Source organism: Podarcis tiliguerta, assembly GCF_965153285.1.
Source record: "Podarcis tiliguerta genome assembly, chromosome: 1".
NCBI lineage: Eukaryota > Metazoa > Chordata > Lepidosauria > Squamata > Lacertidae > Podarcis > Podarcis tiliguerta.
In genome coordinates, this window is record NC_139534.1 from 13,804,279 (window position 1) to 13,819,630 (window position 15,352).

Here is a 15,352-nt window from a genome sequence, read left to right on the forward strand (position 1 = left end):
CGCTGCAGTCCGAAGGCTTCAGGGATAGCCGCCTGAAGCCTTTGGAGCGCAGTGGGAACTCGCGCTGCGCTCCGAAGGCTTTAGGCGTCTATCCCTGAAGCCTGGAGAGCGAGAGGGGTTGGTGTGCACCGATCCCTCTCGCTCTCCAGGCTTCAGCGAAAGCAACGCGAAGCCTCCGGAGCATGGAGGGAGCGCTCCCTCTGCGCTTCGGAGGCTTTGTGTTACTATCGCTGAAGCCAAGGAGCCTGCATTCGCTCCATAGGACACACACACATTTCCCCTTAAATTTTGGAGGGGGGGAAAGTGCGTCCTATAGAGCGAAAAATACGGTATCTATAGTCGAACTCAGGCTCATGATAGTGGAAGGCTTCTGGCCCAGCTGAGGCACATGCTTCTGATGGTTATACAGAGTTGCTTCTTTTCATCACATTAGTCCAGGCATAGGCAAACTCTGGCCCTCCAGATGTTTGGGACTACAACTCCCATGATACCTAGCTAACAGGACCGGTGGTCAGGGCTGATGGGAATTGTAGTCCCAAACATTTGGAGGGCCGGAGTTTGCCTGTGCCTGCATTAGTCAGTTTCATAGAATGATTAAATTGCAGTGAGCTGAAATTTTCTGTCAACACATTTTGCGATTTAGAGGGAAATTCTGATGTTGTAATTTGAGGGGATTAGGATGGGGTGGAAATGCTTCTGTGCTCTGTGTTGATGGGGGACATGTCTGACCCAAAGCCCACAGTCACATTTGTGGAAAGTTCTGTAAGCTTAGAGGTACAGGATCAGAAATGGGACATATTGGAGATTCCCTTTGGTTTGCTTGATCCAACACCATTAATTCCTCTGAGAGGCCCTAGGATTGGATCTCTCAACTACACCAGCCTGGAGCTGGCACAGTTAATCCCTCCAACCAATTATTATAGTTAAGTGAATTGGTTTCTTGCCCCAAAAACTAATGAGTGAGAAATTAAACAAAAGAACTGCCAAGATAAAAAGAAGACGACCCAAGCATGCACACGTTTCCTACCTTGGCCAGCACAAGCCAGCAGGGCCTTGAAAATGGTGGAAACTTCTGCTTCGCTCCTTCCCACCCACATCCCAGTTAAAATTGCTCTACTCGTAATTGATAAAGTATATTTACAAGCATCATAGCTTGGATCCTAAAAGTGTGTGTGCTGTGTTCTGCTCACAGAATAGGTTTTTTTTACCTCTCTTCCCATTGCAGTTCTCTGCATCCTTCAAAAAGCCACTTGTTGAGATTCAGCCCCCAACCCCTCATCGCGTTTGTGTGCTATGGAGAGCTGTAACTGCAAGCTAAGAAATTTGCAGAGGTTTAAGAGCTCTCCGTGTGCAAGTAGAAGTGCTTTCTGCTCTCTTGGGTTCAAGTGGTCTGTTGGATCCAAACCCATATGTATTAGAATTTTTTTTTAAGGATAGAATGCAAAGTACCTGTGAGTTTTCAATTTTGTTACTGCTTATTTTAGGATCCAGTATAATGCCAGCAGCTGGAACAATGTACTTGACTACTTCAACTGGATATCCATACACGTATCATAATGGTGTAGCTTATTTTCATACTCCCGAAGTTGCTTCTGTTCCACAGCCATGGCCTGTACGTAATTTCTTTTGTTCTGAGACAATGCTGATGTGCCAATAGCTGTTTGGGTTTGTTATTGTTAAATTTTGGAAATTAAAGCTGATCGTCTTCTCTGAATAGCTATCAGCACAAATTTATATAGTATACATTGTTGCCTTTCTAACTGTGCAACCATGTTTCATACCTCTGTTGTAAGCAACTTTTGTGAAAAGTGCAACTCTGCTGTCCAGTAACAACTAAAAAGTATATTTATTCAAAGGGTGCAGTATATTCCCCTGAATATAAAAAAGCAATTGAGGGAGTCAGCAGGAATAACTATGAAAAAGAATTTGGATGGGCAAGCAAATGGCAAATGCATGCAACACAGAATTGTAGCCATTCAATGGGCCCTTGTAACTTTGATTAAATAATAATAATCATAGGAATGATCCTAGTCTGATTCTCCATAGGATTTCAAAGAATCATAGAATTGTAGAGTTGGAAGGGACCACAAGGGTCATCTAGTCAACCCTCTGCAATGCAGGAATCATTTGCCCAATGTAGGGCTTGAACGTACAACCCTGAGATTACTGGCAGTTTTGTGTATGCAGTATCCCACTCCAAATTCACTTTGTGGTGAGTTTGCGGCGTTCGGGAGCCAATTTATTTGGGAGCCAAGCCATTCCAGTACCAAGGTACCACTGTACTGTGGTTAACTATGAAAAGTGTATTGAAGGGGAATTTGTTTTGGAGGATAAAGGAGGATAGATAGCAAAAGCCCAAATGGCACTTCTGATCTGTGACTTAATGTAAATGATTTGTTTGTTTGTTTATAATTTAGTGTTTTAGTGTATTGCATAAAATGTATTTCTTAGTAGCATATTAATAATTCTTTGGACAACTCAGTAAGATTCTAATTGCTGTTCTCTTTTTTAAAGTCACGTTCTATTTCTAGTTCTCCTGTGATGGTAGCTCAGCCTGTTTATCAACAACCTACATATCATTATCAGGTAAAAAAACAAATTATGCTTTTGGCTACTTTATGGCAGCATAGGAGAGGAAATTGTGCTTCATAGTTTAATTGACTTCATAGTTTGTTTGTTTGTTTGTTTTACCACTCTATCCTTAAAAATATATATATATTATGTGGTTTACAGTAATATTTATATTTAACAAAAAATATTTTCAGAAACCATAAACCATCATGGAAAGATGTATTCTTAATTGAAGCAGGCTCAGTAGTACAGTGGTACCTCAGTTTAAGAACACCCCCGCTTACGAACTATTTGGTTTACGAACTCCGCAAAACCGGAAGTAGTGTCCCAGTTTGTGAACTTTACCTCGGTCTAAGAACGGAAGCTGAACAGTGGAAGGGCACCGGCGGCGGGAGGCCTCATTAGGGAAAGCGTGCCTTGGTTTAAGAACAGTTTCGGTTTAAGAACGGTCTTCCGGAATGGGTTAAGTTTGTAAACCGAGGTACCGCTGTAGATGGACAGCCAGTGTATATATTTTAACAATGGTGTCAAATGGAATCTTTGAATGTTGAATTGGAAGGGACATGTTCTTGGCCATGTGCCCCCATCAGTAGTCTGCCCCCCCATTCTGCACCAGCTGGAGCTTCTGAACCGGGCACAAGGGCACAGTGCAGTAATCCAACCTTCAGGTTACCAACTCAAGAACTACTGTGGTTAGATTATCCCTGTCCAGGAGCAGTCCTAGCTGATGAACCAAAGCTGGTAAAAGCCACAGAGGACACTTGGGCCTCTGGTGACATAAATGTATCCAGAAGTACCCACAAGCTAGGCACTTGCTCCTTCAGAGTTCAAGCTCAGCCAGAACAGGTCACTTGCCCATGTCCTGAACATAGGAACCAAAGACGATTAAACTATTATATGTTATTAAAGAAAGAAAGATTGACAATATGTCCACCTTGGCGTATATTGTGTTTAACTCTGCTGTATTGCTGTTAATGTCTTCAGCATATATTTTATTTTACAAACGGTGTAAATGTGGAATTTGGGGTGTGTGTTTTTTAGCATACTGTTGTTTTCAATTACCACAGGCTCCTGCACAGTGTCTTCCAGGACAATGGCAGTGGAGCATTCCACAGGTAAATCATATTCAGTCTCCATAATCTGTTTGTTTATTTATAACATTTATATTGCACCCTCCCTCTAAGTAGTGTAAAAAGGTAAAGGTACCCCTGCCCGTAAAGGGCCAATCTTGACAGATTCTAGGGTTGTGCGCCCATCTCACTCAAAGAGGCCGGGGGCCAGCGCTGTCCGAAGACACTTCCGGGTCACGTGGCCAGCGTGACATCGCTGCTCTGGCGAGCCAGAGCCGCACACGGAAACGCTGTTTACCTTCCCGCTAGTAAGTGGTCCCTATTTATCTACTTGCACTAACGGGTGCTTTCGAACTGCTAGGTTGGCAGGCGCTGGGACCGAACAACGGGAGCACACCCCGCCGCGGGGATTCGAACCGCCGACCTTTCGATCGGCAGGCCCTAGGCGCTGAGGCTTTAACCCACAGCGCCCCCCGCGTCCCCTAAGTAGTGTAAAGGTAAAGGTACCCCTGCCCGTACGGGCCAGTCTTGACAGACTCTAGGGTTGTGCGCCCATCTCACTCAAGAGGCCAAGGGCCAGCGCTGTCCGAAGACACTTCCGGGTCACGTGGCCAGCGTGACATCGCTGCTCTGGCGAGCCAGAGCCGCACACGGAAACGCCGTTTACCTTCCCGCTAGTAAGCGGTCCCTATTTATCTACTTGCACTCAGGGGTGCTTTCGAACTGCTAGGTTGGCAGGCGCTGGGACCGAACAGCGGGAGTTCACCCCGCCGCGGGGATTCGAACCGCCGACCTTTCGATCGGCAAGCCCTAGGCACTGAGGCTTTAACCCACAGCGCCACCCGCGTCCCTCCTAAGTAGTGTAAGGCAGTATAAATAGTCCCCTTTCCTCCACTACTATCCTTGGAACAATTATGTAAGATTAGATTAGGGCTGTCAGATAGTAAGTGGCCAGAGGTGACTAGTAGCCTTTGTGGCTGGGATTTGTGGTATGGATTTAAACCTAGTATACCATACTACTCTCTGTGGGTTTGAGGTATACACTTCATGATGCCACGTGATATACTGATTGCTCCTGGTGGACATGCAGGTCCAGACTTAATGGAATGAAATGGACTTTTAATTCAGGGGGATACTGCTGGTGGATGGGAGTGGGAGGAGTAACTTTTTGCTGTTTTCATGGGGTTTCAGCCCCTTACCATTCCTGAGAGTGGGGCTCCCTCAGCCCTCTGGGAGCAGTTATTCAGAGAGTGAAAGTGAAGAGGCAACAGTCTGCCTATAGGAGCATCCCCTGAGTGGAATGCTGCTCAGGGAATATTCCTGCTGGCAGGAGCAAGGTGTGGGTACAAGCCAGTAAATTCACATCCTAGAAATTTCAAAATTATACAGTTTCAAAATACGGCCTTCAGTAGATTCATTACATTACCTCAGGTACTAGCTGGGACTGTTTTTGGCGCATAGTCCTAATTACTTGCTTGCGGGTGGCGCTGTGGGTAAAACCTCAGTGCCTAGGACTTGCCGATCACATGGTCGGCGGTTCGAATCCCCGCGGCGGGGTGAGCTCCCGTCGTTCGGTCCCAGCGTCTGCCAACCTAGCAGTTCAAAAGCACCCCCGGTGCAAGTAGATAAATAGGGACCGCTTACCAGCGGGAAGGTAAACGGTGTTCCGTGTGCTGCGCTGGCTCGCCAGATGCAGCTTGTCACGCTGGCCACGTGACCCGGAAGTGTCTGCGGACAGCGCTGGCTCCCAGCCTATAGAGTGACATGAGCGCACAACCCTAGAGTCTGGCAAGACTGGCCCGTACGGGCAGGGGTACCTTTACCTTTACTTAGAATTTTGGGAGGAGGGAATGTGATGGAGCTGGAAGAGACAAACTCTTTGAGTAAGCTAGAATTCAATTCAAACTGGAAACAAGCTATCATTCAAATGCATGCACACGTTTTTGAACACATGGGTTTGTAAGTGTCAATGCTAAGAGTACGTCCAGGGGGAGAGCATTCCACTTAAATAATAGTTATCATATTTGCATTGAAATCATATATTACAATTTTTCTTCTTCTTTAGCTTGAATTCTTCTAACAGTTGAGAGTGTCATATGCAAAACAATGTTTTCTCTTTTTTAGTCTCCTGCCTCTCCCACCTCATTCTTTTATCTACATCCTTCTGAAATTACTTACCAGCCCCTGGAGATTGCGCAGGATGGTGGATGTGTCGCTCCTCCTCTTTCCCTAATGGAAGCTGCAGTTCCAGAGGTACTTATACTCAGAAAAAGTATTTGTAGGCTGCATCTGCTCTACCTATTTAATTATTTGTAGATAATTTGATAAGATTGCAATGTATGAAGAAAGAATTTGCTATAATCAAACATTTTAGAAATCTGCGGGGTACCTTTCAATGAGGGCTGTGTGCTAGGGGGCCATTCATAGACTGAGTATTCTCCATTCACATATGAGAGAAAGTAATTAGCAGTACTAATTAATTGAGTATACTACAGTGACACTTACCCCTTCAGTAGTCTCACTGAATGTAGTGATCCCTTTACAGTGGTGCCTCGCAAGACAAAAAGAATCCGTTCCGCGGGTCTTTTCGTCTTGCGGTTTTTTCGTCTTGCGAAGCAAGCCCATTGACGGAGTAGCGCTATTAGCGCTATTGGCTAAAAAAGGGCTAAAAATGGCTTTTTAAGGGGGGGGATTAGCGGTTTTGCTGCTAAAATGCTTTTAGCAGCTTCGCGATTCAAAATAAGGGGTTTTGGAGCAGAAAAAAAAACCCAAAGATTTTCGTCATTTTTCGTCTTGCAAAGCAAGCCCATAGGGAAATTCGTCTTGCGAAGCGCCTCTGCAGACGGAAAACCCTTTCGTCTTGCGGGTTTTCCGTCTTGCGAGGCATTCGTCTTGCGGGGCACCACTGTATTTTATCTTACAGAATTTTGAGGGAACAGTTTGGAAATAAAGCCCACTTCTATCAGTATAGCTCTGGTCTTTTATTGGTTTGGTATTGCATAGTCCTGATCTCATATCAATTTTGTAGGGTGCTTCCAGACAGGGACCTTATATCACAAAAAGGTTATACAGTAAAGGCACTTCTGCTTGTCCTCCATGCCAGTGGGTGGAGCTTGTCAGATTGTATCTGGGTTGGGTTTTTTCTGTCTCTCCCCTCAGTCATCCCTCCCTTGTTCTCCCCTACCTTTTCCCATTCTGGGCATGTGAGCAGATATTTCTGTATCTGTGTCCATTCACCTTAAAAAATAATTATCTGAGAAGTGGTGCAACAGCAAATGTTGTGCAGCTATGAGTTGAGTTTTTGATAGGTATTTCAATAATCCCCCTTTATTCCTGCTGCCAACATCAGATACAGTGGTGCCTCGCAAGACGAAAAGAATCCGTTCCGCGAGTCTCTTCATCTAGCGGTTTTTTCGTCTTGCGAAGCAACCCCATTAGCGGATTAGCGCTATTAGCGGCTATTAAAGGCTTAAGGGATTAGCGGATTAGCTGCTAAAAGGCTATTAGCATCTTAGTGCCTTAGAAAAAGGGGGTGGGGAGCGGGGGAAAAATCGCAGGAACTCGCAAGACATTTTCGTCTTGCGAAGCAAGCCCATAGGAAATTTGTTTTGCGATGCACCTCCAAAACGGAAAACCCTTTTGTCTAGCGGGTTTTCCGTCTTGCGAGGCATTCGTCTTGCGGGGCACCACTGTAATGTTTATCTGAACACACCCCTAGTGTAACCAAATAATAGGCATGTGGTGTAATACAATTTATTTATTTATTTATTTATCTTTCTTTATCTTATTTGTTACTTTATTATATGTACAACAATGGCTACAATAATACTGGTTCTTTACTAATCAGCTAACCCTGCTACACATTCATCACCAATTCACACACCATCTACCAGGCACTCCCAACAACACTCCCACCCAGTCACCACTCATTCTCTCCCACTCTCCATAATGTTTAATTCCTCTAATTTACTTAACATTCACCTTGGGTACTCCATACATACATGTGCTTACAATATTATGTACAAAAGCACCAGTCTCACAAGGTCTACATTAAATTGCTGTATTAATCTTTAAAAAAAGTCTGATGCATATATCGCAATGTACTCCAGCATAATCCTTCACATGTACTATGTGGAAACCTTGAAAGAAGAGTTCCTCTGAAGTGGGTTAGTGGAAGTAGACACATTTACATTGGTTGGATCTAGACACAGCCAGGAAGCGCTTCAATTAAACACATCGCAAACTTTGTACAGTCATACATTGGAAGTCAAATGGAATCCATTCCGGAAGTTCGGCTTCCAAAATATTCAGAAACCAAGGCGTGGCTTCCAATTGGCTACAGGAAGCTCCTGCAGCCAATCGGAAGCCGCAGAACCTGTGTGGGACATTTGGGTTCCAAAGAGCGTTCGCAAACTGGAACACTCACTTCCGGGTTTGCGGCGTTCGGGAGAGAGTTCGACTCGCAGGGTGTTTGACTTCCGAGGTACGACTGTGAGAAATTGCGTTGGCAAAAACGGAACTTCACAGCACCATCTGGTGTCACAGTGTTATAATGCATATAGAACGCTTTTTCTAGCTGAGTCCATTGTTTTGGCTGCTAGAAACAAAATAGCTAACTTACGCTCATGTGAGGAGCCAGTAGAAATAGGGGTGCACTGATAGAGCCACCCACTGAAACATCATCACACACATGACAAACTGCCCACCCTAAAAATCCAGATGAGCAGTAACCATGGATGGATAATGGGTTATTTTTACTTCTGGGTTTTTGTGTTGAAATCTAGTTTAGATGTAAAAAGTATGTGTTGGCATTTTGATGGCAATAACATCATGTGGATGCTGTAAAAAACATGTCATTCACAATCCGTCTGGAAGCAATGTTAGTATTGCTACTGTGTGACAGAACCCAGTAAACTAGCTTTTTTATTATATGCTATTAAATTCAGTTTGGGTTCTGCAAACATAGGCAGTATATTCCTGGCTGACATTAGAAATCCCTTTCACCACCAATGCTCATAGAAGCATTTGAAGGATCAAAATAATAATAATAATAACAGTAAAATGTATTATTATTATTATTTATTAATTAATTATTACTTTCACAACCCAGCTTTACATTTCATGTGCAGTTATGTGTACTCTGTTATGATGGTCTCATTTATGAGGTGAAGCCCTTAGTCTTGAAACTTGGTTTTAAAAATGTCACATAGAGAGAAATGTACAAATGTCCCACTTTCAAATTTTTAAAGTAATCAGGATGTCTTGACTGCAATTTGACATCTAGCAGGACATAAAATTAAACTCATACAGAACAGCAAACCAGCACAGAATGGTCAAACCCACACATATTAGTATAGCTAAATTTATATAAGTGTATGCATGCATGCACACACAATAGTGGCATTCAAGCAGGCATGGAGGCTTCTATCAGTGGAAGACCTTCATGTAGAATCAAGTGGAAGGTTTTCCTGACCATGATTTGAGAAGTCGAGAAGATCCCAGTTAACTTAGGTGTTTGGTAGTTTCATTGTCCCATTCATATTGTTGCATGCCACTCCAATCTCCAACCGGTGTGGGATTCTAGGGTTCCAGGTGCTTACTCGGCTTTTGGTTTCCTTGGAATTAGGGACGGTGGAAACTGTGGTGTCTTTATGATATATGGTTTATTTACACATATATACAACCTGAGCCTACAATAGAGGGGCTCACAGTACCAACACTGCAGAACGTATTATTCCCCCAATAGCCACAGCCTTGGATTCAAGCAGAAATCAGACATGGCTCTCACTCAGGCTTCTGTCTGCTTCTGGCTCCCAGCTCACCCCCCTAACTCTGGTTTTTGTCCTTCCAATTGCTAGCTGGGAGGGGGCACCCAGCCAGGTGAAGGGGGATCTACCCATTTATCCTCTGACACAGAGCAACTTCCTTTCTTATATTAACAACCCATACTTAGGGCCATTATGGCCCTTAGCTGGCTAACTCAACAATGGGATATTCCATTTCATTCCAACCCTTTTTGAAGCCAGGAATTAGAAGGGACTCAGGGATACAGCCTAACTCCTGCCCCTAAACTCTCAACAGTATGAATAGAGATAAATAGGAACCCTGATATCTTAGCAAGTTAAACATATTTTTTTTAATAAAAAATAGAAAAGAGAGTATAAATATAGCTGACCCCATAATTGTTAAGGCGTACATGGAATATGAAGTGCTTCAGGTTTGCTAAGTTTAACAAATATTTCAAACAGCTGCTGGACTCCACAGTAACCCTGCTGACTCCGGAGGGTTAAAAATAAATAACTTAATCATTCATTTCTCATCTACTTTCTGTAGAGTTAAAATAGGAGACACATAATCTGCAAAGAGCCTTGAGTGCCAGTAGGCATAGAAGGGGCATAGGCAATCTTTAGTCAAGATATGTTAGCTCAATAAGTACCTGAGAGCAAGCTAAATTGGGGGCAGGGGGGCACTGTACAGTAGGGATGGAAGGATCTGTCAATTTCAGTTCTCATTTTCTCATTTTTCTAATCTTCATTTCAGTTCTCCACGCTTCTGCAGCAATTTGAGAAAATCCTCATGAAAATTCTTCAGCATTTAATTTCTCCCAATAAACACATATTGTATACATGTTTGACTAATATACACATTTTGCAAGCAATTTTTTCTAATATAATGCATTTTAATCTGTTGTTTTCACTAATATATAATTTTATGCACACTTTTTCCTAATATATGCATTTTTTTATAAACGTTGAGAGAACTGCATCGCAAAATGTGGATAGGTGTGACTTTCTTACGGTGGCTGGGTTTGGTTCTTATATTGTTTCGGAAAGTGCAAATTGGATTGATTCGTTTTTAATGCAAAAGCAATCAAATTTCTTCCCAGCCTGTTGTGCAGTAGATGGGCCAAAATTCTATAGATAAATTGACAACTTTATAACTTGCAAACCAAAGAATAAGATTTCCCCCTTGCATCATGCATTATATACATTTAGCACTGCCAGTTCTGCATTATTACATGCTTCCACTAATTATTTAAATATACTGTGGATCTCTTCCAGTCATTTTGAACCTTCCTGGCCCCCAAATCAGGTAAAAAGGTGTCTGTAATAGCCCTAACATCTAACCTACAACAAGCAGAAGTCAGAATCAGGTCTGTACCTTTACATCTATTCTGACCAAAAAAAAAAACAACCTGGAAATTTGCAGGTAAACAATTAGCCCAAGGTCAGTTGGGTTCTTGGATAACTAACATAACATTAAAAAGCAGTTCTGAAATGATGGAATGAAAATTGCTTTCTGTGCACTTTTTTCCTGTTTATGCTATTTTTAATATATACTTGTTTTGTAAATATATTTGTTTGTAAATATGTTTTTCAATATTCATTTGTTTACCAGCCATATTCTGATCATGGAGTTCAAGCATATCACCAAGTTTATGCTCAAAGTGCCATAGCCATGTCAGCCCCTGTGATGCAGCCTGAGTCTGTTAAAGTAAGGTCTATAACCTTCTTTTTCTTTGGGGGCGTGTTTTAGCTGATGGGGACACAATTCAAGTTGGATTGGGAGGTGATAGTGTGAGAAAGGCATAAAATACCCTTTCCCTTGCAAAAGTATAGGCATACTTAGTTTTAATTTAATTTTATTGTAAATCACATTGAGCTTTTGGAAAGGTGAGGTAAAATAGATTAAATAATTAACAAAAAATGAAAATCCTTTGCCACTTTATGTTGTTCTTTTTCTGACTTTACACTTGAAATTCTTTGAAACATTAGATGTTTGAGTAGATACTTAGTATATGCCATAGTCACAAAAATATTTCCAGTAGAGGGTGCTACAGTACTAAATGACATCACCAACAAAATTCAGTAGGAACTAATCAATAACAAGGTATGAAAAATAATAATCATAGAAATGTTTCAATGAATTACAAATTCTATTTTCCTTTTCTATATTTTCTTTTATTTTTCAAAAAATTAATTATCTGACATTGTTGCTAATTGTGTGAATGGTGACATTAGCAGTAGCAGCTGGTGAGGTGGAATGAAAGCAATACTCAGCTATTGATTTGGGTGAATATTTGGTGTGTAGTTAAGCCTGGCAGAAACTATTAAAAGACATTAGTCTACTGCAGAAGAAAGAGTTGCTCTTCCTTTGTTGTTTTAGTTAGATTTGTAAAATCATTTTGTAAAAGTTATATCACGATGTCTTATTTTTTTCACTTCCCTATTTATGTTGCAGTATATAATCTTAGCAAAGTGTAAAGGAATTTGTCCTTCAAAATCAGTTCAAATTAAGCTAATTAGCGATACACATACTTGCTTTGGGCTAGACTCGTTATAGGCAGAAAGAGGGCTAACAATTTCAATGCAGTCTTTTTTTTAACTTCCTGAAATAATTCTACACACTGCTCTGCTTACTTACGCTATTGTACTGTACAGTACAATTGCATCATGCACAGAGGTTATGTTCTGGGGATGGTACTTCAACCCCAACCCCCTCATGGCCATCTTTACCTTTAAGCAATTTGCAGGGCCGTCCAAGTTCTCACAAGAGCCTCCGAAAGCCCTGCTAGCAAGCCCGAGAGCTTAAAAGCTCTTTCCATGCCAGGAAAAACCAGGGCAGAACAAGGTTTTGAGCTCTCCATTTTGCATGCAGTTAATTTGCGGTATTTCAACCAGCCAGCTTTCAACCACATAAGGTTGAAATCATGCAAGACACCATTGTACTGTAGTTCTTTTTTCCTTTATTTCAGGCTTAAAGAGTTTTAGCTGTAGTTAGATGCATTTAGAGCTTGGGTTCTTTTCCTCTCCTTTGACCTTAATGGGCTACATCGCCTTCTGATACTAGAACAAGGAGTAAGAATCCTAGCCAGACATGCAATTGGATCTGTGATTATGTTTCTGTTTTCCTCCTTCTGTGGAGTATGTCTTCCAAAGCAGAATCATGCATCTACCATACCTGAGAAACTTGCATGTTTTTATTAATATAGCTGTCTACATGTACAGCTCTGAGTATGGAAAAGTTCTGAAGCTTGGCTGACCAGTGCTGTAGCAGGTGGTTTACAGGGTGTGCATAGAATCATAGACTTGGAAGGGACCCTGAGGGTCATCTAGTCCAACCCCCTGCAATGCAGGAACGTTATCTTCCTGCTTAGATTTTTGTGTTTTGCTGCTGCTGCTGCTGTGGCAACAGGAAATTTTGTTTTGTGTCTGCTAAGCAGATTCTTTTTCCTTTTCACTAGTTAGAATTCATTAATAAAGCAAGCTATTGGGTAGTTGTGTTCCCTCATATATTTTCATTTGGGAATCCTGTAGACCTCTTGAAAATTGGGGAGGCATGATGTGCCCAACTCAGTATTAATCACAGCTGAAGAGGCATACTCAGAGCAACATCGTGCATCAGCCCTTGGTACTGAGCTGATTTCTAGAGATGAGGGAAAAACAGAGAGAAGGAAATGGCTAGAAAGCAGTCTACATAGGCCACAACTTGCTAGACTAGCTGTGCAATAGGCCATCCACAGCTGAGAAAATGGCACACCCATTGAGTTTTCAGAGTCAGATTTTCTGAGCTCTGAATGAGAGGCAGGTGTTTTAGTTTTAACATTGTGCATATTCCCTGGAAAAGTGAGTGGAGAAAATGTGGCCGTTCCACAGTAAATGCAAAGTGTGGAAGCAGCCCAAGTGACACTCTGTCAAGGAACTGAGAGGACAGAAATTCTCTACACCATGAAAACTGCATGTCTGAAAGATGACTAAGCTAGAACCCTACTATCTGATATCCAGTATTCAATATGTTGAGAGCTTTAGCGCCTTCCCTTTTATGCCCACCTGGGGAACTCAGGTATATGGTATCCAATCTGGGCTGCATGTTCATGTGTTTTCAGCCATTTTAAAGAATGGAGTGCCTTGACTCCTGAATGCATAGCATCACAAGCCAGTAATTTCTTTTAAATAAGATTAAGCCTAACATTTGTTATCTAGGGATGTGCCTTTTTAAACAACAAATATGCAACTAACCAGGACCTATTATTTCAACTTAAATTTGTTATAAAGCTAATGAACACGCCCACCAATATCTTCTAAATGTCCTACAGCTCACATACCATTGCCACCCAAATTCGCCAGAAATCCATCCATCCCTGGTTGTATCCTGACAGGTTATAATTATTTGGCTTCAAATAAATTCAGCGTTGTGTTTGGACCCACCAAAGAGATGGCTACCAAAAGCAAACTTCTCCAATGAAGAATCTCCAATATTATAGAATGGAGTTGCTACATCTGGGCATTTCAGTAAGAATGGGGGTCCAGTGGGCTGTTTTCATGGAGCTGGATACCATGTCCCTAAATCTTGACACCCCACTGCTAGCCCTAGTATGTCACGAGTGCTTCCTTGCCTTCCATGTTCACAGAGACACCTGGAACTGGAAATAGGCAGCAGCATAATGTAAGAGAGACAGACTGGAGTTTATGCCTTAATCTAAACCAGGGAACCTTTGGCCTTCTAGATGCTATAGGCTCAGACATGTTGGCTTCTGTCTCTTGTTTTATCTGCAGTTATTTGCTCAAACAACAGTTTTCTGTGACTTACCTTGGAGTAGATTACAAGATGGATTTAGAAAATCCGCCCCTCCCCAGTTTTCAACATGAATCACAGTATATATAGCTCAATTGGGGTGAGGAATCTCCAGCCTCCCAGTTGGGCCTCTAGGTCTAAAACAAATGGGGAAACCTTGAAATAAACAGGATAAGCTTCACATGCTCACTTAGGAATGTAAAGTGAACAAAGTAAACACTAACGAATATTCAGATAGCAATTGATCATACTGTTTCTGTCTAATAACTAACAAGGTGGAGTTAATTTATTCTCAGGGTTTGGAGATGCTGATGCAGTACTTCTAGGAGTGATAGGTATGCTACAGTATTTTCAATACCAGTTCATCAACCTGGGTATTGTTCATCAACCTGTATTTTTTCCCACCCAGTTATGGGCAATTCTAAAAGACTTGGGTAATCTCTTTCCCTTAGATTAGAACAAGACACATTCCTTTGAAACCTCAGCCTTGTTCAGATAGTTCCAGGCTGATGAATCTTTCTTGTGACCTCTGTGATTACTTCCAGATAAGTACTGGGGACAGAGGAGAGATATATATTTTCTAATAAAAATTGTAACCCATCCCCCCCCCCAAGAAGAGTTGTCCAAAGTGGCTAACAACAAATATAAAAATAAGCGACAGACAATGCAACTGATTTAATAAAATGTCTCATAAAATTTAGCAATGGTTGGGATTTGAGGAATGTTGTCTTTCTACACAATGCATACACGTTGCAATAATCCTTTCTAGGAGCAATGAACATAAGTGACCATGGCTGGGTCTGGCCGCCCAAGGAACAGGAAATCAGAAAATAGTCATGCTTTAATGCCATTAAAAACAGTGGGAATTAAGTTAGACGTTACTACCTTAAGTGTCATTAGTTCCAGTGTGGCTAAAATAGGACTAGTTTCCTCTGGAATACGTGAATTAACCCAGATAGTACTGGGACTACCTTGACTGAATAGAGAGCTGGTGTCCCGCAAGTACGTCATTACTGAAGCTACCTGAGAGCCTAGGAATTTCATGGTTGTAAAAAGAGAGAGAGAAAGAGGTGATTTCAACCTCTTTCAGAAGCTGCTGTTCATGAACCTGATTTATAGGAGACTGTTCTTGGCAC

At 41.9% G+C, this 15,352-nt stretch overlaps 1 protein-coding gene across 30 annotated transcripts in view; it reads left to right on the top strand.

Annotated features, from left to right (window-relative positions):
- BOLL (boule homolog, RNA binding protein) overlaps nucleotides 1-15,352 on the top strand; it is a 36,906-nt gene that overhangs the window by 16,124 nt on the left and 5,430 nt on the right. For 12 of the 30 annotated variants that reach the window (XM_083412571.1, XM_083412563.1, XM_083412559.1 and 9 more), the window contains exons 6-10: nucleotides 1,485-1,612; nucleotides 2,515-2,586; nucleotides 3,639-3,686; nucleotides 5,766-5,894; nucleotides 11,040-11,135. In XM_083412571.1, the coding sequence (XP_083268697.1) occupies nucleotides 1,485-1,612; nucleotides 2,515-2,586; nucleotides 3,639-3,686; nucleotides 5,766-5,894; nucleotides 11,040-11,135 (473 nt within the window). Of the gene's footprint in view, nucleotides 1-1,484; nucleotides 1,613-2,514; nucleotides 2,587-3,638; nucleotides 3,687-5,765; nucleotides 5,895-10,181; nucleotides 11,136-14,512; nucleotides 14,552-15,352 lie in introns of all 30 variants that reach the window. The other 18 variants (XR_014504732.1, XR_014504737.1, XR_014504742.1 and 15 more) reach the window with 3 other exon arrangements.